General features: G+C 41.2%; 1 protein-coding gene across 7 annotated transcripts in view; it reads left to right on the top strand.

The window, feature by feature from the left end:
• LOC139976450 (uncharacterized) overlaps positions 1-24,678 on the top strand; it is a 95,095-nt gene extending 70,417 nt beyond the window's left edge. For 6 of the 7 annotated variants that reach the window (XM_071985195.1, XM_071985193.1, XM_071985192.1 and 3 more), the window contains 5 exons: positions 13,291-13,326; positions 13,862-14,871; positions 16,190-16,366; positions 17,882-18,146; positions 20,681-24,678. In XM_071985195.1, coding sequence (XP_071841296.1) covers positions 13,291-13,326; positions 13,862-14,871; positions 16,190-16,366; positions 17,882-18,146; positions 20,681-20,940 — 1,748 coding nt within the window. In that variant the 3' untranslated portion in view covers positions 20,941-24,678. Of the gene's footprint in view, positions 1-13,290; positions 13,327-13,861; positions 14,872-15,264; positions 15,347-16,189; positions 16,367-17,881; positions 18,147-20,680 lie in introns of those variants that run through there. The other variant, XM_071985196.1, reaches the window with a different exon arrangement.
• The last annotated feature ends 1,705 nt before the right edge of the window (positions 24,679-26,383 follow it).

Raw genomic sequence — 26,383 nt, 5'->3', positions numbered from 1 at the left:
GATAAATTTATGTACAAAGCCAAAGGGTATATACAGTGGCGGAGCTAGGGGTATTGGTCAGGAGGGGCGAGAATGGTCTGTAGGGCGCTTTTGACACTATCTAAGCGGAGCGCCACCACTGGTTGGCGCGTAGCGTACAGAAATTTTTTGAGTAAAGATACTCCCTAGATCGCCGGAAATGACCCTTTCCGGGCCTGGCTAATTTGCAGATAAACGAAGAATAAATAGGTGTCATCGCCAAATTACACCAACGAAATGTGACAAATGTCAATAAGTAGATGAGAGCATAATAAAAAAGTTAATAATCTAGAATAAGTAAAAAGTCGTAAAGAGCTGAAAAGGGCCCCAGCAGTCCGTTTGAGTCCGTCAGGGCGGGGGGGGGGAGAGGGCATCCGCCCCCTGACTGTATGGACGCTCCGCCACTGGGTATATAAGTGAACCTGTCAACAAACAGGCAATCCTTTTAGTTAATATTGACATTCAGTGACATGTTTCTCACAAAGGCATAACAGCTCATGCTGAGACAATCCATCGTCCTTACAGTTCAGGAGTGTGTGACAAGCTGTTTGACCTCATTGTCCTCATCATCTTTGACCTTTTACAATAATCAATTATAATATAAACATGGAAAGTGATATTTCTTACGTATAAAGGTATGACAGTCTCTGCCAATTTCATTTCTTGTCAAATCTTGGATGGCCGTTGCTGGACCCTCTCCAAAAATTACCACCATCATTGCATGATTAGAGCACCATGAAATGAGCATATTCTGAAACTTTCAGTTGCATTGCTTCAAAATTGGCCGAATCATCACACTTTGAAATTCCGCAATTTGTCGCCACCGTGGCATTTTGGCATTTTCTTGTGAGGTCTGATTTCCAGCAATTAAATATCCTACTTTATACAACACCTTATTGTATTCTGGTCATTTGATTGGTCAATTGCTCGTTGATTGCATGCAAAATCGGCTCTATTCCACTCTATGAAATAGAATCATGGGTTATACTTTTTTGGTCGCACTTTTTTCAATGGTAAGAGAGCAGAGAAACCTGTCTGTTTAAAACAATCTGTTGCATGAGTGCATTTTACCCATCTTAATATTATATGTTGTATAGAGCAAATAATGAATGGTTTCCATTCGTGCAATAGTGCAAATATTTCATTCTTTGAAAGATGTAATTTGCATGTTCCATTCAACTCGGCTGCGCCTCGTTGAATGGAACATTCCATCTTTCAACTCATGAAATATTTGCACTATTGCACTCATAACCATTCATTATTTGTATAATATTTCTATTACCGAAGCCTATAGACTAAATGATATGATCATATGGAATTAGGTCAACTTAAAAAATGCCAAACTATTCAATTTGGCTATTTTTAGTGATGAATTGCTCCTAAACTATTGCTTCAGGGTACTTGATTCTTTTAGAGGTTATTATGTCCAGTCCAAACAATACACAATATTGATTACATGATTTCCTGTAATATATTTGTAAGTTGTGCAGCTATTTCATGCTGCGATTCTGCATGAAGAGGGGTTTTGATGCCAGTTGTTTTTACCAACGTAACCATGTGAGAGCTGTGAGGGTTTTTTAATTAACTTGTAAATATGAAGTGCCGACAACTAACCAAACTCAGGGTTGTAGCTTTCTCAATATTAATTAATGAGGTTGTAAAGTTTATCTGATGTACAAAAGAGGTCGTCTTTGACAGCCAATAGCTCAAAACGCGTCAAAATGAAATATATGTTGGTGAACATAGTTTGGTCAGATCCAGTTCAGTTGGGGCTCTATAAGTCATCCAGGAAAGTTCAAGGAAAGTTCATATGTAGTATCACTTCAAGGGGGGGGGGGGGGGGGGTATCAACAGGTTATCTCAAATGGTGGAAAAATTGGCTCAAGGGGTCAAAGGTTGCCTGAATTGGTCTCAAATTGGCAATATGTTTTGTGATTTATACCAGGTGACTTGTAGGTTGTCAGAATATTTCACTGTGCCTTTAACCAATGTCATGTAGATCTCTCAGTCTATAATAACAAATCTTGAAGGGAGTTTTCAAGCTCCAAATTGGTAACAGAAAATGTCCTTAGTATGAATTGAAATAACAATTTCTTACTGTAAAATTCTTACCAGTAAATTAAATGGTTGATGCTTTGTCAACATGATACCTTTCTTTATATGTTGCCGCATTAGTCAATAGATAGATACATGTATATTAACATGTATGGCTTACCACACTATGCATATGTTTAGGCATCGTAATAACTAAACGTTTTCGTTTTCTGGTCCCAACAAATTGTCAATAAAGTATAATATCTCTTCTCTGTTCTTGATACTCAATCTAAAAGACAAAATAATGCACTTTATTATTTCAAGGTTTGTCAAAGGCAGACTAAAATTTGACATTTTGCAACATTTTACATTCATAGCGCATCAGTAGCGTGCACAGGTTTTCCATGGTGGGGGGGGGGCAAAAATTCAAACTCTCTCTCTTTCCCCCGACTGAATTTGGTAAGGAATTTTGGTAGAAGTTTCAGAGGCAAAGATTTTATGAAGAACGGGAGCTGCCCTGGGATAAATGAAGCTTCTCCAAGAATTTGATTTTGTAAATGTCAAATGGTGAATTCTAAGTCATACATAGACTATAATTTAGGTCCATATAAGTAGCTGCAGAGGCAAGATTGTGCACACTCAGAAATTCATGGAGTGCCATGAAATTTACTTCGCTCCTCGCTTACCTGTCTCCTCACAACCTTAGCACCTCATTCTACCGTGCCTATAAAGTCCTGGTAAATAAATAACACTGTGCGCCCTCTATGACCGGACCCCCCTTCCGGTCCCTCCTCTTTTTTCATTCTACCATTCCAAGTGCCTACACGCATATTTTTCTTGTGGATATTTTCCTTGGAAAATTGTCTTGGTTTTCTTCGACAATCGCCGGAAGTTTTTTAGCTTCGGATCTTTAGAAGTTTGACAGTCCTTTCCTGACCTATAAGTATCCTTTTTGTCAAAAAGGGAGGGTTTTGGGGACTGTTTTCGTAGTGCGTTTCCTCCTCGGGTTGGTTTGCGGCGGGTATAGCAGTTCCGCGAAACTGCCTAGGTTCCCGCCCTATTCCTCCCCACGCTGAGGCGTGTTGTTGTTATTGCGTTTTCATAGCTTGTTCACTAGCTTTCTTCACCCCAATTAGTTTTCTCTCGTCCCCCTTTTGGGGATTCATATTGCTCACTTATATTCACTCTTTTTGTATGTATTTCTCGCTCTCTCATTTTCGTTTCAGCTTGCATTTTCTTGTTAGGCCACCCCGTAGCGTTACCTTGTTTACCGTTGCTAGGTTACGCTACGCTCCACCTAAGCCTAATTCCCTCCCTACTGTAGTTCTCCCTTCTTACGTTAAGCTTCTATTGTTGTTCATTTATCACTAAGAAGTAATCTTCCTTAATCCGGTTATTCAGCATGTCGCGCAATCCATTGAAGTGCATCAACTGCTCTATGTTTCGCCCAGGCAGAGCCTGGGACGAACACGACCTTTGTCCGAAATGCAGATCCTGCACTCGACGAGACCCCTGCCTGGTGTGTATTAAGTTTACACCAGCTCAGTGGCAGGACATCGACCTTTGGCTTGAGGGCTTACGTAGCAAGCTCCAGGGAAGGCTGGACTCGATCCCGAGCGCAATCGGGGCGCCGGAGGTTCCAGGAATAACGGGAGATAGAGAGGAGGAGGGAGTAGTAGAGAGAGAGGTGGAGGAGAGTGGCCAGGAGAGGGCCGAAGGAGAGAAAGAGGTAGAGAGAGAGGAAAGAGAAAGAGAAAGAGAAAGAATTCCCCTAACGGCCCCGGCTACGTCCGGATCAGTTACGGCCAGAGGGAAGGGCAGGAGCAAAGGCAAGGCTCCTGCCAAGAAAAGACCTCCAAAGCAGAGGCACAGCTCGGCCGGGCTGGAGACTCCGTCTCAGTCCGGGCCGCAGCTAAACAGACCCACAGAGCACGGCCCTCCGGCCGTGGGAGGCTCGGGTCCAAAAGAGAGAGCAACCGAGGGGACGCGGATACGGAGCCGGTCCCGTTCCAGGGAGCCGGACAGGGAGCCGGAGAGGCGGGTTCCGACGGAGATCCCGGCCCGAGAAAGTAGGGAGAGAGAACCCTCCCGCCGACCCAGAAGGGAGAGATCGGGGTCGCATACAAGATCCCCAAGACGGAGAGAGAGGAAGAGATACTCTCCAGTCTCCGACGAGTCCTCGGACTCTTCCGACGATGGAAACAGAAGAGCCAAGAGGAGGCGCCGGTCCCCGAGACGGCGTCAGGAAGAGGAGCCAGCTTGGCTATCAAAACTCACCGGCCTGCTACGGCCCCTGCTGGAGCAAAGGACGTCCACGGAAGCCGACGTGGCACCGGGCCCTACTAGCCCCGTACCGACCATGGCCCCGCAACCGGCCCCGGACGCTCTGGATTGCAGAGTGTAGGTGAATCTTTCCGGCTTGGAGGACGAAGGGGAGCCCATAGATCCAGATCCTCTCGACTACGATCCTATGGAGGACAGCTTTGGCCACAATTACGAACCGGAGGAGGCGCCCGTGACAGGAGGAGCCCTCCCACAGGAGCTAATAACACGGGCGGCAGACATTCAGACGACACCTGGGGTTCGAGGAACCCGAGACGCAACCGCAGAAGGCGGGCCGGGTATCAAAATTGACGGCGACCGGCGAAGCGTCATATAAGCCCAAAACTACCATACCAGTAGACGCAACCTGTTATGACAGATTTGAGGCCATTGCCAACAAGACCAAGTGGACGGCCTTCCCGGCCAGGGCAGATAGAGCAGTCAGGGTACCTGACGAGGCCTGGAGGGATCTATTTAGATGTCCAACCATCCCCCAGGAGGCCAAAGAGAGATTAAAAGCCGAACAAGGGGCCTCATCCACACACGTGTTCAAGCCCCCGGACCAGAGGAAGCTAGAAGAGCTTTTGGTAGAGGTGGACATGGCAGCCCGTTCGGGCATGAAGTTCGCATCGGTACTAATGCTATCAGCCGAAGTCCTCATGCGACACCACCAAAAACTCCCTGAGGACAGCAGCCAAGTATCCAGGGACGAAGCGGGCCAGCTCCTCCTGCTGCTGGGCCCCCTTGTCAGGCTCGCGTATCAATCAATTTGCAAGGATCGCTACCAGGTCCGTAAAGGCCCGTAGACAAAACATCGTCTCCGCCATCCATTGGCCTTCGACGGAGGCTAAGGACAGAATGCTGGAGCTACCAATCCTCGGGGAAGACCTTTTTGCGGGCTGCTTCCAAAAGAAACTGCAGGAAGAGGTGGCCCGAAGGGAGACTCTGGCCAAATCAGAATTCCGATCCCCACCTACCCAGAGAACCACACCCTTCCGCCCGAGGGAGAGCAGAGCACCTAGGGGAATGAGAGCAGCACCCACCAAATCTATGAGCAGAGGAGCTCTCAGAGGCAGAAGCCGGGGGGCAGCCTTCCGTCCGACCCGCCCCTGGGCCCCCAGAGGAGGCAGAGGCTCGACGTCGACCAGACGGGACAGTGACCGCTCCTCCACTCGACCAGCGTTCGCCGCCCATCCCTATGGGTGCCCACCTCACCGCGGCCATTCCGCCGGTGGGGGGGGGGGAGACTAACAAACTTCTCCCAGCAATGGGAATTTATTGGCGGGGACAAGTGGGTGTTGGACACAGTCAGACACGGGTACAAAATAGAATTCTCCTCCAGCCCACCTTTTGGGGGCGGAGGAAGGCAGACACTCACACCCACGGACCCCGTCAAACGCTTAGCCCTAGAAGGGGAAATTCTGGCCCTGCTGGCCAAGCAGGCAATTACAAGAGTTCCGGAAGAGACGGGACCACTCTTCCGGTCCTCCTTCTTTCTGACCAAAAAACGGGACGGCACCTGAACACAAAACACATCAGACCAAAACACTTCCGTATGGAGACCTTAAACTTAATATTACCCCTACTCAGAAAGGGCATGTGGGCGGCGACCGTAGACTTACGGGACGCCTACCTGCACATCTTGATACACAGAGAACACCGACGATTCCTAGCGTTCCGGTACGCAGAACAAGACTACCAGTTCCGGGCGCTCCCATTCGGCCTAGCCACGGCTCCCAGAACCTTCACGAGAGTCGCGGGAGCAGTAGTCGCCTACCTCAGAAAAAGAGGAGTCACCCTCTACGTATATCTAGACGACTGGTTGGTAGTAGGGAACAGCCTATCGGAAGCAACCAACAACGTCCACAAAACGCTCCAGACCCTTCAAGAACTGGGCTGGATCGTGAACCAGAAGAAATCACGGCTATCGCCTTCCCAGACGATCCAGTTCCTCGGGGCCATACTGGACTTCACCACCGGGGTAGCCCGACCCTCAGAAGAAAGAGTCGCGGCAGTCAAGGCGACCACACAACAGATCTTGGCACACCGGGGGTCACCAACGGGGACATGGCTCCGGGCCCTGGGACTCATGGCCAGCCTCGTCGATATAATGAGACTGTGCAGGCTACACATGCGACCCCTGTAACTGCACCTCCTGAGGTCCGCAGACCCTACAGACCCAGACAAAACAACGCTCATCTACAGGTCAGAGGAGGTCACCCAACACTTTCGATGGTAGCTCGACCCAAACAACTGGAGTTCAGGGGTACCCTTTGCGATAAAGCTACCAATGACATCGATAACGACAGACGCGTCACTGTCCGGATGGGGAGCTCATTGGAGCAATCGCACAGCATGGGGGACGTGGTCCCAAACAGAAAGATCTCTCCACATCAACATCCTGGAGATGATGGCGGTCAAAAGAGCCCTGGAAGCTTTCAACGACCACGCACAGGGAACGATAACCACTATCTTCACCGACAACACGACAGTGGTGGCCTACATCAATCGGCAGGGGGGCACCCGCTCAGAGAGACTGTGCCGACTCGCGTGGGAGGTGATAACAGCGGCCGAGGACTCCGGCACGATCCTACGGGCTTCTAACATCGCGGGCAAGCTCAACGTGATGGCGGACGCCTTATCCAGGGGGCATATAGACCCCAACGAATGGTCTCTGGAACAGGAGACTTGCGACAGAATCTCTTCGATCTTCGGCAGGCCCACGATAGACCTGTTCGCAACACACAAGAACAACAAACTCCAGACTTTCTGTTCCAGACGATTCCACCCCCTGGCCTACCACACGGACGCAATGTCACTCTCTTGGGACCACATGGATGCGTATATCTTCCCGCCGCTGTGTATGATCGGACAGGTCCTCAGGAAAATTCGGACCTCCAAGGGCAGGTTCACACTAATAGCCCCGTTCTGGCCTCGCAGACCCTGGTTCGCCGAGATCCCTCAGCTCCTCATGGACGTCCCAGTGAGTCTACCGGACAAGCCCCACCTACTGTCCCAGAGACAGGGAACTCTCTCCCACCCAGACATCAAGGGGTTACAATTAGTTACCTGGAGGCTGTCCGGTCTTCCCTACGACAGAGAGGCTTTTCAGAAGCAGCTGCCGCGATGGCGACCGACGCTAGAAGGGGAACGACCGCAGCGACTTACGATTACCGTCTGCGGAAGTTCGACCAATGGTGCCGACCGAGACAGATACTGCTGCCTGATGCCTCTGTGACACAGATAGCCGAGTTCCTCCTCTCACTCTTTGGAGAGGGCAAACAAGTCTCCACTATCAGGAATTACAGGGTCGGCTATCGCTGCCATCCACCAGGGCTTCCCAGATGGCTCCACACTGAGCAATAACCCGTACATTGCACAACTCATCAAAGGCATGGCGAATCGTCGCCCACAGATCAGACGGCTGGCCCCCTCCTGGGGACTCTCAGCAGTGTTACATGCCCTGGCAGGACCACCATACGAACCAATGGCTAACGCCTCCCTGGCTGCTATCACAAAAAAGACACTCTTCCTCGTCGCAGTTGCGTCAGCAAGAAGGAGGAGTTGCCTCCACGCCCTATCCACCAAGCAGAATCACATCAGATTTGAGGGCCACAGGGTGAGGATGGTTTCAGACCCGTCATTTATTGCAAAGAACCAGACCTTGACCTTCTTGCCAGGAGATATTTTCATCCCGGAAATTAAGACCATGTCATCAGTAGCCGAGGACAAACGATGGTGTCCAGTCAGGGCACTGAAGTGGTACCTGAGCAAGACAGAGAAGTTAAGACAATCAACTTCTCTCTTCATCATACCACGACCACCCTACGCAGCGGCCTCCAAAGACACTCTATCCAGGTGGCTAGTAGAGATCATACGCCCGTTCACATCGGGGACCGCCCGACCAAGGGCTCACGACGTCAGAGGGGTCGTGGCCTCTACAGCCCTATTCGCCGGCATCCCGATAGAGGACATACTCAAAGCAGCAGCGTGGAGAACTCCAACTACGTTCATCGCCTGCTACTTGACCGACACTTTACACGCCGAAGCGGCATTTGGTAGCGCGGTGATGCGAGGTCCGGTGGGTAACAGGTCCCACCCCTCGGGCCTCCCACCATCGGGCAGTGCCACTCGGTGCTAAGGTTGTGAGGAGACAGGTAAGCGAGGAGCGAAGTAAATATTCCAAAACTTACTGGTTTGGATATTTACGAGTGACGAGCTTACCTGTCTCCATTCCCGCCTCCCTCCCCCGAGAGGGTGGTGGGACACAGCCGGACGGAGGAGCGGTCGCTCGACTTGACTCACGACTCCGAGCTTCATACCAGATAGACAGAACCACCATCCACCAGAGCCATCGACTATGTCTATCGGTGAGTGTACCTGTGTGTTTTCGTATGCGTTTGCGTACATAGTCTTCCACTTACGTTCTCACCTAAGTTGGTCTAAGGGTAGCAAGTGGCGGACCGTAAATCTTTAGGCTCCTTGTTAGTTTAAGGGGTAGTTCCGCCTGCAGGGCTCAGGAGAGTTTCCCCCCTTCCCGCTGCGCCGGGGAGGGTTACACTCCCCCCTGCTAGGAAGGCGTCAGTGATTTTTTGTTAGGGGTTCACTTTGGGAAGTTAACTCGACGGGAGTCGTTGGGGGTGGCCAGACCTTGCCACCCCCACTCCCGTGTCCATGAGGCCACTCTTTAGGAATGGTCTCATGAGAAAGGAGGAGGGACCGGAAGGGGGGTCCGGTCATAGAGGGCGCACAGTGTTATTTATTTACCAGGACTTTATAGGCACGGTAGAATGAGGTGCTAAGGTTGTGAGGAGACAGGTAAGCTCGTCACTCGTAAATATCCAAACCAGTAAGTTTTGGAATGTATTTGATAAAGGAGGGATGCAGTTGTGGGTTTATCGAAGCTTACTCTCGTGTGGCAGGGGGGGGCGGGGGTGGTGATCGGGGTCGACAGTTCTAAAGAAAAGAAAAACTTGGAAGTCAAATGGTTCATTCTTTGGTATATTTAGACTATAATTTAGATCTATTTAAGTCATTCTAAATGGAAGATTGTGCTACTATAATTCTTAATTCTTCCAAGCTGAATGCAAAAAAAAAAAAAAAACGGCGTTGAACCGAGGTGCTCTTATGTGATGATCCTGCTAGATGTACCTGTATACATAAATGTATCAATGTATCTAGTTTTATTGATGGCCTGACTCTCGATCCAAGGGCCTGTTTTTTATTATTCCGAGGGGCCTAAAGCAGTACATTGGGGATATTTTAGTAAACTAACAACTACTTTCAAGTATCCAAAAGCTATGTTTACTTGCTTTGGAAATGAGGTAATAAAAACAAAAAATGAAAAATATCATTTATGTAAAGTAGACTGGCGTTTGAGACGTTTTAGCGAAGTCATAATCACCATAGACAGGGAAATGATGATATTGCCTCTCTGCATTAGTGTTTCCTTTCAAATTTCTTTAATACAACTACTTGAAATTGTTGCAAGCCTTATAGTCTAGATGACAACTCCCTGGTAGAACTAAACACTTCTTAATATCTGAGAAAACCTAAGAGGGACAGAACTTGAGAGAAACCATGTATCAAAACTTGATAAATTATTTGCACTAACAGCAGGCAATATGAGCTTCAACATATACTGTACCCATATCACACCCACCCAATCTTACATTCCATCCCATACTCCTCTCCCTACCCCACCCTCCCCACCTCCGCCTTCAGCCAAAGCCCTCCTCTAATCTATCCTGACCTCATAGTCACCTTCTCCCAACCCCAATGTCAATCAACCCAATTTCCAATCCCAGCCTCCACCACAGGACTCCAAGCTCTAATTTGGTGTATGCATAACATGCGTCATGAAGGAACGGTGTTTATCGTAGGCAAGGCCAATTTCAATATCTATCAATCATTTTGTTTTGTTCAACTCTTGGATAATAAGGGTTGTTGATATGTATCCTACTGTATCTTACAAGATGAAAGTACGTATATAATTATAATAATGGTTTGCCTTCGTTTGACTTCGTTCCTGATTTGAGATCTTTAAAATGAAATACATGGAAGGTAAAAAAATTGCACGAGTTCAATGTTTACTATCAGCGTTTATTGCCAATATGAAAAGTAAAGTCTCTTTCAGGTTACCTTGTTTCCTTTGCTTTCCTTTTTGTTTCCTTTCTTTCTCTCATTTCCCCCCAATTTATTTACAATTATAAATGTCTTATGTAGATTTTAGACAATTGATAGATGAAAATGGAAACATTTAATATTGATTAGAAACGTTTTAATATACAGTAATACGAGAAACCATGAGGGAAATAAAGAGGTGAAAATGGCCCTATACTACACAGGAGGGAAAAACAAGAATGGAAAAAGTTAATAACGATGTCTCGACCTAAAGTTCATGTTACCGATTCGCGGAAACATAAATTGTTTGCTATAACGAGAGAGCGAGAGAGAGCTTGACATTGCCTTTGATCGGGACAATCTTTTGTTGTTGTTCAAACAATACTTCAAATACTGTAGATATGAAAATATTGATTATCATTTGATAACAATAAAGATGGGACAAAAGAGCTAAATATCATTTTGAAACTATGAAAGGAGGTACAGTATCACTAAAATCTGCTGAATAAAATGTCATATAGCCATGGTTAGTTCGCCTATGAAGCAGTTGATTACTTTAAACCATTAATTAAAAACGTGGGACGCAACTTTCAAGATTCTACATTATCTAATTACATTTATTCTATTGGGTGGGCAATGTTAAATATTTGGCACCTCTACTCACCGGGATATGGCACTATCTCGCCTTCTCTTGACAGGGTTCCGTTTGTAATTGTTTTGTGTCGGGAGAAAACTTCAAGAGCTGCCCTGAGCAGTATTAAAAATGAATAAAATCATCTGTGATTTCTTAACACTTGTCCTCAAAATTTTTAATAAGATATACTGTACTGTACCAATACTTTTGTCACAGTAAACACAGTAACTTTAGAACAAGGTAATAACACTTTGTGAGTAGGCTATGCTATGTAACCCTAGCTTACTACTGTCCCTGCGTGTGAACATTTTTCCTAGAACTCTAAGTATCCAATGAAGAAATGTTTTCATAACATTGGTGGTCTTATTAGTAGATTTATGTTAATTATATGCATTGAACGCAAAACACATTAAAGCAGACTGAGCAGCACATAATAACATTCCTGCAAGATATTTACTATCAATTAAATCCATACAATTTATAGTGGGCCTGACTTCCGATTGAAGGGCCTGTTTTGATTATTCCCAGGGGCCTTAAACAGTACATTGGGGGCATTTTACTTACATTACTGGGCTGATCACCTTAATACTATTTTTGGTGGGCCCAATGGAAGATAAAAGAATGAGAAATCTGGATATCTAGATGAATAAGCAATGTACACTAATAAAAAGGATACATGGGGCCAGTTTGGTGTACTGACTGCAGGTTTAATGCGAATAGTTTCCTTTTTGGTTTCAGTGATATTACTTTACCTTGACCCAGGATACCGCACCAGCCTAGCCTGTGCTATTAACCTAATCTAGAGTTAGCAACAGGACGAGATATCGAGATACGATATCTACCAATCTGAAGTAAATATACATTTCTCTTTTCTTTAAGCCATCCATTATCTATCACCAGCCTGAAACGAAACAAGTACGTGAGTCTTTATATAAATGGTACAAGGATGATCAATATCTGGCGCAGACCTGTTCAATTCCAAGCCAATGTCTAGTAGACTGAAGGTGGAGACGTTTTAGTGACGTCATAATCACCATAGACAGGGACATTAATGTTTAAATTTCTTAGGTGCAACAACTTAATTGATTCAGTCCTTATAGTCTAGATTACAACGCCCTACTAAAAGTAAACGCTGCTTAATATCTGAGAAAACCTAAGAGGGTCAGAACTTGAAGAACCATGTATCGAAAATTGATAACTTATTTACACTACAGTAACTGCAGGCAAGATGAGCTTTAACATAAACCCATATCACATCCATCCCATCTTACATTCCATCTGATACTCCCCTTTCTACCCCACCGTCCCCACCTCCGCCTTCATCCAAAGCCCTAATCTATCCCGACCTCATAGCCACCTTCTCCCAAACCAGAATTACAATAAACCCAATTTCCAATCCCAGCGGCAACCAAAGGTCTCCAGGCTCTAATTTGGTAAATATGTTTAACATGCGTGGTTAAGAAGGCAATCATTTATGGTTTGTTCAACTCTTGGACAATAAGGGTTGTCGATTTAAATCCTATCTTACAAGATGAAAGTACGTATATAATTCTAATAACGTTTGGACTTCGTTTATTGCCAATATGAAAAGTAAAGTCTCTTTCAGGTTACCTTGTTCCCTTTGGTCTCCTTTTTGTTTCCTTTCTTTCTCTCCCTTTTCCCCCAGTTTATTTACAATTATAAATGTCTTATGTAGATTTTAGACAATTGAAAGATTAAAATGGAAACAATAAATATTAATTAAACGCAATTTAATATAATATGAGAAACCATGAGGGAAATAAAAACAAGCTATACATGAACACATCTACTCATATGCCTCCTTATATAGTGGAAGCAAGCAGGTGTTTTTTTAAGAAAAATATGTTAATTTATCTCGTCACTTTGATTGAACTGATGGACCACTTCATATCACGGCTATGAAGCTATTACATCTTTGGTAAAAGAATTCTCAAAATCAATAAAAGCTAGACATATATATCCTCTCCCTCCTACGTTCCCCTCCCTTCTCTTCCCATCCTCTCCCTCCATTCCATTCCCCTCCACTCCATTGCCCTCCCCTCTACTCCCCCAATTCCTCTCCCCCCCCCCTTCTCTAGCTTATTTGTCATTCTCAGTATTTTTTTGTATTTTGTTAACTGTTCTCATTTTTCTTGCAGTTCGTAGAACTTTTACATGTAGACGTAATTCAGAAGGTAAGCAGCCAGCTAGGACAATCCCAAATGCTAATACCACTCTAAACTGTCCTCTTATGTCATGCTCCAAATCATTCGTACTAGCAGTACAAACAGTTCCCAACATTTAACCTGATGAACATGATATTCATACTGTTCATACTGCCAGTATGTAGCTTTTGAAACGAGACATGCAAGCACAGTATAGAAACACTGTCCCATCCGAGTGAGGTAAGTAATGAGCCACTGAATTTTCATATCACGCTAAGTTCTCGTTTCGCATCACATCAGCTTTGGACGGTACACAGCGTACACGGTGTAGTTGGACATGTTCTATAGTGTTGTAAGAAAGTTGTTTCATGAAACTTGCAGGTGAAATGATGCATCCTGAGGCATATTTAGGCCGTAAATTAAGTCTGTACTTAAGGTTGTGCTGATATATTGGCCTACTGTTCTCATGTGGGATTGAAAAAGAGGGTGTCCCGCCCTCTGGATAAACATCTTTTATGGTTCTGCAGAATGAGAAATATATAATCATTAATATCATCAACCACAGCTGGAGCAACCACCTCCAAAGCTGAAGCCCACACAACCAATGTTGGAGCAACGACCACCAAAGCTGGGACAACCACCACCAAAGCTGGGACAAACACCACCAAAGCTGGGACAACCACCACCAAAGATGGAGCAACCACCACCAAAGCTGGAGCAACCACCACCACACCTGGAGCAACCACCACCAAAGCTGGTACCCCCACCAAAGCTGGAGCAACCACAACCAAAGCTGGAGCATCCACCAACAAAGCTGGAGCAACCACCACCAAAGCTGGAGCAACCACCACCAAAGCTGAAGCAATCACCACCAAAGCTGGAGCAACCACCACCAAAGCTGGCACCCCCACCAACAAAGCTGGAGCAGCCACCACCAAAGCTGGAGCAACCACCACCAAAACTGGGACAACCACCACCAAAGCTGGAACAATCACCACCAAAGATGGAGCAACCACCACCAAAGCTGAAGCCCCCACCACCACACCTGGAGCAACCACCACCACACCTGGAGCAACCACCACCAATGCTGGTACCCCCACCAACAATGTTGGAGCAACCACCACCAATGTTGGAGCAACCACCACCAAAGCTAGGACAACCACCACCAAAGATTCAGCAACCACCGCCAAAGCTGAAGCCCCCACCACCACACCTGGAGCAACCACCACCAAAGCTGGTACCCCCACCACCACACCTGGAGCAACTACCACCAAAGCTGGTACCCCCACCAACAAAGATGGAGCAACCACCACCAAAGCTGGAGCAACCACCACCAAAGCTGGAGCAACCACCACCAAAGCTGGAGCAACCACTACCAAAGCTGGAACAATCACCACCAAAGCTGGAGCAATCACCACCAAAGCTGGAGCAACCACCACCAAAGCTGGCACCCCCACCAACAAAGCTGGAGCAACCACCACCAAAGCTGGAGCAACCACCAACGCTGGAGCAACCACCACCAAAGCTGGAGTAACCACCAACAAAGCTGGCATGAACAAAGCTCGAGCATGCTCGGTAAACCCTTTAGTGTATTCCTAATTAAATATTAGGTCATAAAACTGTACTAGAAAATGTAACAACTTCCTGTCCTCCTTTCTTCTCTGCTTCCACCTTCTGCCGGCTGTTTATCGATACCAAAAAATATAGAATTGATATTATTTGTTTTAAAAATAAAATTAACAATTGAAATGTGCATTTATCTGTACGGCATCACCAAATATTCCAAAAACAGCAAATTTTGTTTTTCTAGTAAGATTAAAATTCTTAATAAACTTGGAAGTACCTGTAATAATGCCTGTTGTAAACTGAAAGGTATTTATCAAGTCATTTCACCAATAATGTACTGTTTACAATCAGCTACATATCGCTACAATTGTATTTTTTTTTTTAAAAAAAAAACCTACACAGATTGAGTCTGGTATAACCTTACCCGTAACCTATGCATGGCAGCACATATTAAGACGAACCACATGTCTTCAGAAATCCAATGGTAAACAGGTGATCTTGCTTTCCAAAAATTGTTCCCCAAATTCTTTCCGAGTTATACTCTAGTTGATGTAAGTTCCAAATATGTTTTGCGAAAAATGAACTAAACTAGAAGTTACAGGTAATACTAACTTTGGACGTTCTCCTGAAATCTTTCACAACATGTATAACATTAACAGGGTGCTGGGTTTAACACCTTAGTGGAATAAACGCATTATTGATGATCTGTATCAGAGAAAGCTCTGCCCGGCACCCTCACCATACGTTATGTGTTCGGGGTTATACGAGAAGTTATATGTCGAACTGAGGGTTAATCTCCATTCATTGCATTCCAACCACCACCTTTTCCTCTCTGCCCTCTTTTCTTACCATTTAAATGGCACATACAAAACAGAGATCAAAGATACAAAAGAGAAAATATTTAAAGCAAGCATAAAACACAAAGGCAGGTAGACTGATTGCATGACAAGAGTTACATACCATGGATGCATAGCTGCAGATACAACCTATAACAAAAGTGTCAAAGATCTTCTCTACATACACACTAATTGCCTCCTCACATAGTATTCTGCTCCTCTTTGTTGTAGTAGTGTGACTCATATTCCTCCTCAGAGATGAAAATAATAGATCAACTGAAATTAAAACCTTATCATTGCTCTTAACTTATATGAAGGGATGTTAGTAACAAAATCAAGCAAGATAATCTTCAAACAATTGCTCTCTTTTCGAGTTCCTATTCCTCTAATTACCATCCCTAATCTTGCTTTATTATTCATCATATTTCCATTGTATTAATATCTCCATTATCATAACTCCCAAGCTAACCTTACTCTTCATTTAATTCCAGAGTATGAGCATTATTGATGGTGGCCTGAAAGACTGTAGAGCAATCTACATAGCTGGGTGCAGGGAGAGTGGCATATACAACATCACACCTAATGGTTGGACTGAAGCCCCCTTTGAAGCTTATTGCGATATGAAGAATCTTACTGATCGGAACTGGTGCAGGGGACATGGATGGACTGTAAGTATCTAGAAGGTTTACTACCATTGTTATTTACTGTACCCTGAACTCCATCTATACTACCTTGTACAGAGAAGAACTCTGTGGTTTGAGGAAGGTGTTGAAATGCCAGCATCTCAACCGGCAAGCTGGGAGGGAAATTTAAGGAATAGTCCAGCTAGCATGTTTGCATTTGGCTACTTATCCTGCAGTTTTATCAAAAGTATGCGGTTCATTAAACTAGTTCTACCTCACTCCCTTTATATCAATATTTTTACTTCAAGCAATGTTTTCATACTTTACAAGTTATCAGTATGTTTTCATAATATTTCCATTTGGTTCCTAAACATGTACCTCAAAACCCAATATTTGCATATTATAAAATAATCAAAAGCAAATAGGAAATGGAAATGTTAACAATATTGCTTTCATAAGAGTTGACTAAAAAGGATGATGGACTGCATTGGTATGAGAATTTGATAACAAATCTAGGATATCAATTGCATTTCATGGAATCAGAAAGGTTGCTTTGATAATTCTTTATTGAAACCTTACAACCTTGCCACCCTGTTGTATTTGTGAGCAACAGCCTCAAATAATGTTTACAAGTCATGGCAAATTTGTCAGGCGGAAATGATGTTGAATGTCGTCAAATGTTGCTCTGTTGTTCACATGAATTCGGAGGGATACTTAAGGTATAGACTAGCTAGCTGCTTTTGCATTCGGTTAACAAATTACTGCGATTTCTTCAATTGTTTGGAGAAAGGAGGTTAAGTAAGGGCGCTCTGTTGTTCACTTGCAAATAAAAGCACATTTTTGGTTGAGATCATTGTAAACATTTAAAAATAATGGCTTAACTTTAAAAATTTGGGCCTGAACTGAGGAGCCGACTTTATCAACCATTTAGCATTAAAGGAGCATTGCAGACGTGAACAATTTTTAAAGCTGCATTTCTAGAAACCTAACAGCTATACAAACACTACGGAGCACCCAAGGTATCATTGTTGGTGGACTATGACGTATCAACACTAAAGTTATGCCAAAAGTCATGCCTTGAGTGATTAATCGTTAGTTCTATGGCTGTTGGTATATCGTTGCTAACATATCTCGCATGCTAATATCCTGAACATTTTTAAGGAGTCTGGTGAATAAGTAGATAGTTTCAATACAGGCACAGATCAAGGGATATGAGGTTCTACACCACACTGCTTTTCCAATGCCATACCCACACAAAATAAATAAATAAAAGTAGTTATTAACAAAGCCTTGCGTGTACACATAATTTATAACCTTAAATATGCCTCGAAATGCACTATTCTATGTCTAATATGATTTGTTTATGTTCTCAGAGGAAGGAGCAAACACCCCTTACATGGGAGTCGGCCACACCCCACCCTCCTTTGTAAAATCTTACATCCGCCCGCGAAATAAACAGTGAATGTCAAGGTGTATTTAATTTTTGACCTTTAATCATTTTGCTTCTTTTCGTTTTTTAATCCTTTACTTTTGTTCTTGCTTGTTTGTTTTCTTGTAAAGGTTTTTCAGCGTCGTGTGAACGGTTCTGTCAATTTCAACCGTAACTGGACCAGCTATAAAGAAGGGTTTGGACAGATGAATCATGAGTTTTGGCTTGGAAATGAAAAGTTGCATTACCTGACAAAGAATGACCGCAAACAAAGACTTCGGATCGATATTGAGTGCAACAAAGGGATATCATACCACGTTTGTTATATGAAATTTCACATCAAGAAAGAGGGGGAAAATTACAAGTTGCATGCGTCTGGATTTCATGGCACCAACAGTAAGTAGAAAAACACAATTGTGTTTGCAAATCCATAGTGATTCCTTTCGTTTCTAGACGTGAGTGTTAAATATTGGCCTAAGGTTATGAGTTCAAGCAGTAACAGTTCTCATTCTGTTTGCTTTTTCCAGGTGAAAATTTGTGTGATCTTATGTAAACTTTCCCCTTAAGTTAAGGGTGTGATGATTTGTATTGCTTTCGCTAATTTGTTAAAGGAGACACAAAGTCCCCTGTGGTCATTTGTCGCTGTGTTAGAGAATCTGTTTGGACAGCTTCCTCCAAAAGCTAAGAAAAAGCTTAGTCCATCACTGAGAGATATCAAGGCTGAAGACATGAGCAAGTCTAAATATGACATCATCACACCACATGTGTTTCAACTTTTAATGATTTTTTTTACTTAGTACAATACTTATTTTCTGTAACAGAGATGGATTTTGCAAATGCTGACACTATAAAATTGAAGTTAATACGATATAATGATGACAGCGGTTTCAGTGGCAATGTAAGGCTTATTTTTGATAGTTCCAGGTATAAGTTGGTAACGGTAAGCCAGGCCTTACACTAGTAACGTTAAGCCGAGCGCAAACATGAAAGTCTTCATAAATAGTCTTCAAAAGCGGATATTTGATTAATAAGTTCCTTTTGATTAACTCTTGGTATTGTATATAAACTCAATGATGAATATAACTATAACGTGGGATGATTAAAACAAACGAGCATAAATGCTGATTATAAATATGAATTACGGAGCCCTCTGTTATACGTATGTAGGCTTCGGGAGATAAACTTAAACTCCCGATACGTCTTTAGAAGACACTTAAACCCCCGATTCCAAAATAACAAATTACGAAGCGATGCACAGGGCACACACTCTACCCATGAACCTGATTGGCCCAAACGTATAGCTAACCCCTCACCCAACTCTTGATTGGTCGAGTGCCAACCCGATATGCAGATGAGCACATGCAAATGAGCACTCAACCAATTTGAACCAGTTTGGCTGTCTTCCAGCCCCACAAACCGAATCATTCAAAACAAAACATCTGTACACGCTTCTAATAGCGCGTGATTCATAGCCCGCCACACCACAGGGCAAACCACTAAACGCAAGCCATGTGTGACATCATAATAACAACATGAAAACAATATGTTAACACAAACTAGAATACGTTTCACAGCAACATTCTAATTTGAAATTATGAAAAGAAACAAAAAGAAAAAGCAATATGTGTCAAGTTGTTGTTGTTCTTCTTTTTACGGGGGTGGGGGGGGGGGGGTTGGATTCTAAAAGTGGAAAAATGCAACTGTATAAAGAACACATCACAGACCAATTTTGGGGTCACATGGGCATCAGTTTTTGTCTAGAGAAGCTGACGAGGGAAGGGGAAACTAGGAGGGGAGCATCATGATTGGGGCAAATCCCTGATACCGCCTTCCTTTATGCCGCCACTGCTTATCTGGAATAGAGCATCTTGTGGGTTATCAACGTTGATGAAGAGAATGCTAGCAATAGAGTTAAGGGATTCAATATGGAAAATAAAAAAAAACAAACAAAGAAAATTGAGAATAAAAAAAAAAAGTCATGAGAAAGATTCTACTATATGAGATCTTGGAATTTTTGGCATCCTCTAAATTTTGTTTACATCAAAATAAATGGTTTATGAACTCTATGATATATAAGTCAGAAACTGTACATATATAGGATTGGTCTATCCTTGTGTTGCTAAAAAGCATCTGTCCATTATTCTTGAAAATTAAAAATATGAAGAGTAAGCATAAGGAATGAGGCCCAAGATTATTCCTCGATACATCTAACCGGTTAAGTAAAAAATCAGGGTAAATGATTCTTTATATTGTGACCTCCTTTTCCCACTCTCCTTTCCACTCTCCTTGATATCAAAAATGTTGTTACTTGCAGGTTCCAGTGATAGTACCTGTCAGAAATATCTAAGCTCACTCAATACATATGACATGTACAACACATCCGGGCATTTAATCTTCTGTTTGATTGTTTTGACCAAAATGTCACTGATTGTTCATTCTGTTCCTTTTTTATTTCTCTATAATATTGTAATAATTTTGAAATGATCATAATAGGACTGAATTTGTCGAAAGCAATTTCATGCTTGCACATGTAAAACTTGTTCCTAGCTGAACTTGGAGTGAGTATTCTCATTACTCTCAGTGTTAGAATAATAACAAGCATATGGACAATATCAAATTTAATTATTAAGACGGTGGGGACTGAATAATTTACGGAAATTAATCAAACAACAGATTACCTAATCTAAGCTATGACAATGTAGTGTTTATTTTTTCTCAATCTATCCATTTGCACGTTCTGAAAAAGTTGTATGCATTTCAGCCAATCCGTTAAATCATTGTGAATATTTTGGTCAAATAAATATCTTCGTGAAATAAAGAGCACTACAAAGGCTAAATGTCATTTGTGAACAATAAATCAGAGATGCTAATGCAGGTATCTACCGTATATCGCTCTGTAATTATTCCATCGATATCTTTATGTCTTGCAGGTCTCAGGGGTGGTCTCAGCGATCAGAATGGTAAAGCATTCAGTACATATGACAGGGACAATACTGAAAGTAACAACGATTGTGCCGATGTCAAACAGGGTGGTTGGTGGCATGAAGCATGTAATGGCGGTTACACAAACCTTAACGGTGTCTACGGTTCCAACCAGGATTCAACCTCCATTTACTGGAAAGGTCTACCCAAAGGAGAAAGCATCATATCCTCTGAGATGAAGATACGACATTGTATAAACTGTAATTAACATGATTGAGAAATGTTAATACTATCTTTTCAACTGTTTCTTTTACAAATTTAAAAAATAGGATGCCAACGAAATCATTTCTGAAACTGCAATGAAATATGCCAATGAAAATAACAAAGATGTCGAAAGGCTGACTTTTTTTTGTCAAGAAACTTCAGATACAGGGACGTATCCAGGGGGGGGGGGGCAGGGGGAGCAGTCGGCTCCCCCCTTTCAGTGTCGATTTTTTTTTTTTAAACGGTCTTTTTTTTAGCATGGTATTTTGTCAGTGCTCTTTTGATCTTGAATACTCGTCAGCTCTGTTAACTCGATTGTAATCGTAGTAACATTCACGCCTACTGATTCAACCACTCACTTAGTTTGGCAGATGCAATAAGCTAAATTTAGCCTATAGCCTACTACAAGCCTACAGTTGGCCACTGCGTAATAAAATACATATTGCCTACCTAACCGCACTCTATGGAATGTCACGAACCGTATGCACAACAACGTCGACAACGTTCGTTCTCATCCTTTCTATGATTTGTCCTAATTGTTGTTGCACGAACAGCATGTTATGAAGCTAAGCTAGCAATCATACGTGATACGCACTTCCTATAATTAATTATTACACTGCTAATACACTGCGATAACGATATTTGTTTTTAGGCCACTGCTTATCTGGCTATATTACAAAATATGAAAGTTTATATTGTCCATCAGTTAAGTTCGTCAAATGTATTAAAGTCCAGACATTGGACAATAAACAAGAATAACCCATCTGGAAAAAATTGTAAAAGAGCACTATGTTTGTCTTTCTGATATATTATTTAAGAGAACATGTAAAAGTATTCAAACAGGAAACAAAATTAGCTGATAAAATGATATCATATGATCAGGGGCGTAGCCAGTATGTAGCACCACTGTAGGCCCGGCCTACACTTTTTTTGGCCAAGTTATCTTTTTTAAAAACACCCATAATTCAAATCCATTAACTTGATGGACGAGTTTAAGAGTCTAGACAGGAAAAAACTATTGAAATGAACGTAGCAAGAATATGACTAAATTAGGTGACCCTAGTTTTTTAACATCTAGTTAAGAACCCGTTTACGCAGATAATATTTCAGTTGAGAAAACAGTTGAGAAATTTGCATAAGATGGCAATCATCGGATAGCTCTCGCCTTCTCTCATTAGGCTAACCATGGAGGTAAAAACAGACCTCCATGGGCTAACTTAAACATTTACTAGCTACAGTTGTATCAAAGATCTTACTGGCTATAGTTGTATCAAAGACATTTCTGGCCTATCTTTGTACCTACAAGTATCAGAAGTTGAAAAGTAAGACTACTCTGTACATGTACCTTGCTCATTTTAAATACATTATGTAGTATTGAATTACGTACTACTTTAACTCGTTTGTTTTTGGGGTTTAAAAGTGATATTAAATGAGGTGTCTCAAGTTAGCAAGAGGCCAGGGAATCAGAATGAACACTCGGGAAGGGCTGTTTCCGGCCATCCGGGGGGGTTTGTAAAACCAAAATTTTCTTGTACGCTCCGCGCCAACCGATAGTGGCGCGGAGCTCAGATAGTCGTGCCTACAACTTTGAAAATCCATATCAATCACATAAAGTGCCCCCCCCCCCCTCCTTTCAAATTCAAAATGAGTACTTGCTGCATCTTGATAATTTGATTAATTTGTAAATATATGAACAAATGACTCAAGTCAAGTGCTTTATAATTGAACACTTTATTGAATTGAATTGAACTCATTATCAATTTCATTAGAATTTTACCAAAGTGATGTTTTGCATGAAATTGGTAAATCTATCACATCGACATTTAATTAAATTAAACTTTTTATTGAAAAATTACGATTTACTTATTAGTATGAGCAAGTATTTGTTTGTTTTGTTGCGAATTAATTGTCCAAATGTAAGATCCATTATGGTTCACCAAACAGTTAAAAATTAATACGGTTGAAAAACTAATGATTTTGTAAGTGTATGATTCATCCTTTATATAAAAAAAAATCAAAGAGTTGAAATACGATAAAATAATCCTTTTGTAAGTTTGCAGTTATATTTTTCAATATCTTCAAACACTCAAAGTAAGGAACTGATTGCTGCAATTTGTTCTTTAAAACAAAAGAACTTATCACTTCATCATTTTGTTGACAATTGCTATCATAGTTACAGATTAATATCTTTTACTTTTTGAGAGTAAATCCCTTTACCCCATTTTTGACAATATATATGTATAGTTTTCTCTTGAAGGTGAGTAAATTGGTACTACTGTTTTAAATCGATATGAATATTTGTACATTTTCTTAGTTTTCTATTTTGTTTGTATTGATAAATGAAAAATAAACTGGAGTTACTGTTTAACCTAAATCGTCAACCCTGCAAAAGACTTGTGTCAGAAAATATTATTCAAAACAGATTTGTTATTTTATTTTATTTATAGGATATTGTACTCCTTGAAAGGATGTAAATAATTCTTACCAAAAAGCCAATACTTTGAGAATAATGGAAATTAAAACAGAAAACAGATCGATCTAAAAAAATTAGATAAAAATAACATGTATTTTAGTTTAAAATAAACAAAAATACCCTGAAATTGTTTAACAAAATGAAGAAAAGAAAACTTATTTTTGTGTTTTATGTTTAGTGTTTAATGTAATTGATTGAGTAGAAGACCACAAGCTATAAAAATATAATATTGTACTTATACATAAAAACAATATACTTTTATTATCATCACCACTTTTGTCATATTGGTATATGTAATGGACATTGTAACCTAGATCATTGTATTCAAACTTGTTGGTTCCTCCTCAAATGTGAGCACACATAGATGCTTGGGAAATAGGTGTTAAATCTTAATTTGGGATCTTCATGGATTTACATTGCAATGGCTTAGATAACAGCTCCAACAAAAGTGGGTCATTTTTTATTAAATTTAATTCTAACAAACACTTATTTTGTGTTACAGTGAATTAAAGTAGCCTGAGGTCTTGCACTATATTTAGAAACCTTAAACAGAATGTTGATTTGAAGGGGAGGGGGGGGGGGGGTGAGAGGTAGCATAGTAGGTATGGTCTTATCGATGTAAGTATTACGTTAATCATATGGGAATCGTTTTGTATTTCAAACGTATTGACTAATATGATTTAACTTAGCGCACATTATATACGGAATTGGAAATTTAATGTTAATATTTACTCAAGATATAATAATAGATATATAGATGTTTATGTATATATATATATATATATATATATATATATATATATATATATATATATATATATATATATATATATATATAAAGTTGAAGGTTTACAGTCTTGTATGAGGCTAATGCCTCCTCACATGACTTTACAACTTAACCCTTGGTCATTGGTAACTTGTCACACCCACACACCAAAGTGTGCACAATTCAATCAGTCTCTCCTGGGACACCACAGTGCACCACATCCACGTGTCCCCTGGGGAACTTCCCATAGGGTGCAGCCACAAGCCGGCGCACACAACTATATTTACAAGTTACCTCACAAGTCCCCATTCATACACCTGGGTGAAGAGAGGCAATGGAGATAAAGTGCCTTGCCCAAGGACACAACGCAATGATCTGGCCAGGACTCGAACCTGCAATCCTTAGATCACAAGTCCACTGCCTTAACCACTTGACCACAATGCTGTATATATATATATATATATATACATATATATATATATATATATATATATATATATATATATATATATATATATAAATAAATATGTACGTAAAAATATAAATATATATATATATTTATATATATATATATATATATATATATATAAATAAATATATACATAAAAATATAAATATATATATATATAAATATATATATATATATATTTATATGTGTATATATATATATATATATTTATATACATATATACTATATACTATAAATATATATATATTTATTTATATACATATATACTAAGTGTATTTAGTGAATAAATGTGGTGAATGTCATTTACCCATCTGCTGTTTTTTAAACTCTTCTTGTTTATTTGGGAAGCAATTTGTTTCCCAGTACTAGGTCCAACTTCATCAGCTCTCCAACTGACACATTTCCCCACCCTACCCCCACTAATTACCCACCCTACCACTGCCCGCCTAAACTTCCATTAAGCTCTTCATGTGAATCTATACGTGCTACACGTAAAAAAGCTAGAACAGATAACATCATTTTAACGCGTCTTTGTTGGTTTTATTCTGTATATTCACCCATACATACAGCATGTCAACCAGCCATCTATCTTAAATTATTTTCTTCAAAATAACCTATTCTCTGGTCAGCTTTTAATATATGCTTCATTTGATAATTAAGCCAACAAATGAATTGTCAAATGTATTTAGAAACTGTAAAAAATAAAGCCAAGAATTATTAAATGAAGGATAGAAAGTAATATTGATATAAAACTTCCTTTATAAAACATAATGAGTCATATATATGTGTAAAAGTAACATTATGTCAACCAGTTTCAAATGAAAAATTAATCAGCAAACATGGATACCTCAATGGATCGTTTGATATTTGTTAACCTTATTGTAATATAATTTCGACCAGCATTTCGCAGGAATTTTCTTACTTCTTTAACAAAAAAACAATGCAGTACCAAACACAAGAGTTCAAAAGTGCTTTTATTTGATGTCCTTAGAGTCAATCCATTATGGACTCAATTATTTCCAAAAAGTAGAAAACTAGCTTATTTTAAATAATTTAAGTTTTTAAATGATACACATTTGATGCTTTTGTTCTGAGGACGCCCGAAAAAGTTATTTTCACTGGGCAAAGATTAATCACTGAGTACATATCTTCATTGTTGTTATCTAGTAATGGGTATTAGGAAAATGAAAAACCTCTCGATGTGCAACTGTGAAGTCACATCTGCATGTTTGCATCACGTTCACAAAGCAATAGAAAGCTATAGAGACAACTTCCAAGTATCAACATTTAGAAAATGGTATTTACGCTAAATTCACTAATAAGATGCATGTAATATATTCGTATACTATTAGTGTTAATAACAACTTTTAAATATTTGTGCGGGTTCGGGGGGGGGGGGAGGAGTGGGGTTAATCCCCACTCACCCCAGTCAATAAGGAATACTAAGCAATTCTAGCTAAATTTCCAACAGTAAATCTGATATGGTTACAACTTCAGACTTGCTTTGTTTAAAAAGTCATAACTCTAAGAGATTTGTCTAATCTCTTTATTTCGAATAATTGTTTATCTTTAGGCTCTAACACTAGATTTCAAACCAAGCTTTGTCCAAGGAATAATACAATGCTTGAACATACTCTTCCCTAGCCATGATAAAATGCCTAGTAGCGAATCGACTCAGTGTTAAAGGGAACTCGTCACAACTCTGAGAGTTACATCCACCAATGGCACACTGCCACCCA

Source organism: Apostichopus japonicus, chromosome 11 (assembly GCF_037975245.1).
Source record: "Apostichopus japonicus isolate 1M-3 chromosome 11, ASM3797524v1, whole genome shotgun sequence".
Taxonomy (NCBI): domain Eukaryota; kingdom Metazoa; phylum Echinodermata; class Holothuroidea; order Aspidochirotida; family Stichopodidae; genus Apostichopus; species Apostichopus japonicus.
The sequence above is the reverse complement of the archived record's forward strand: the minus strand, read 5'-3'. Positions and strand labels throughout refer to the sequence as shown.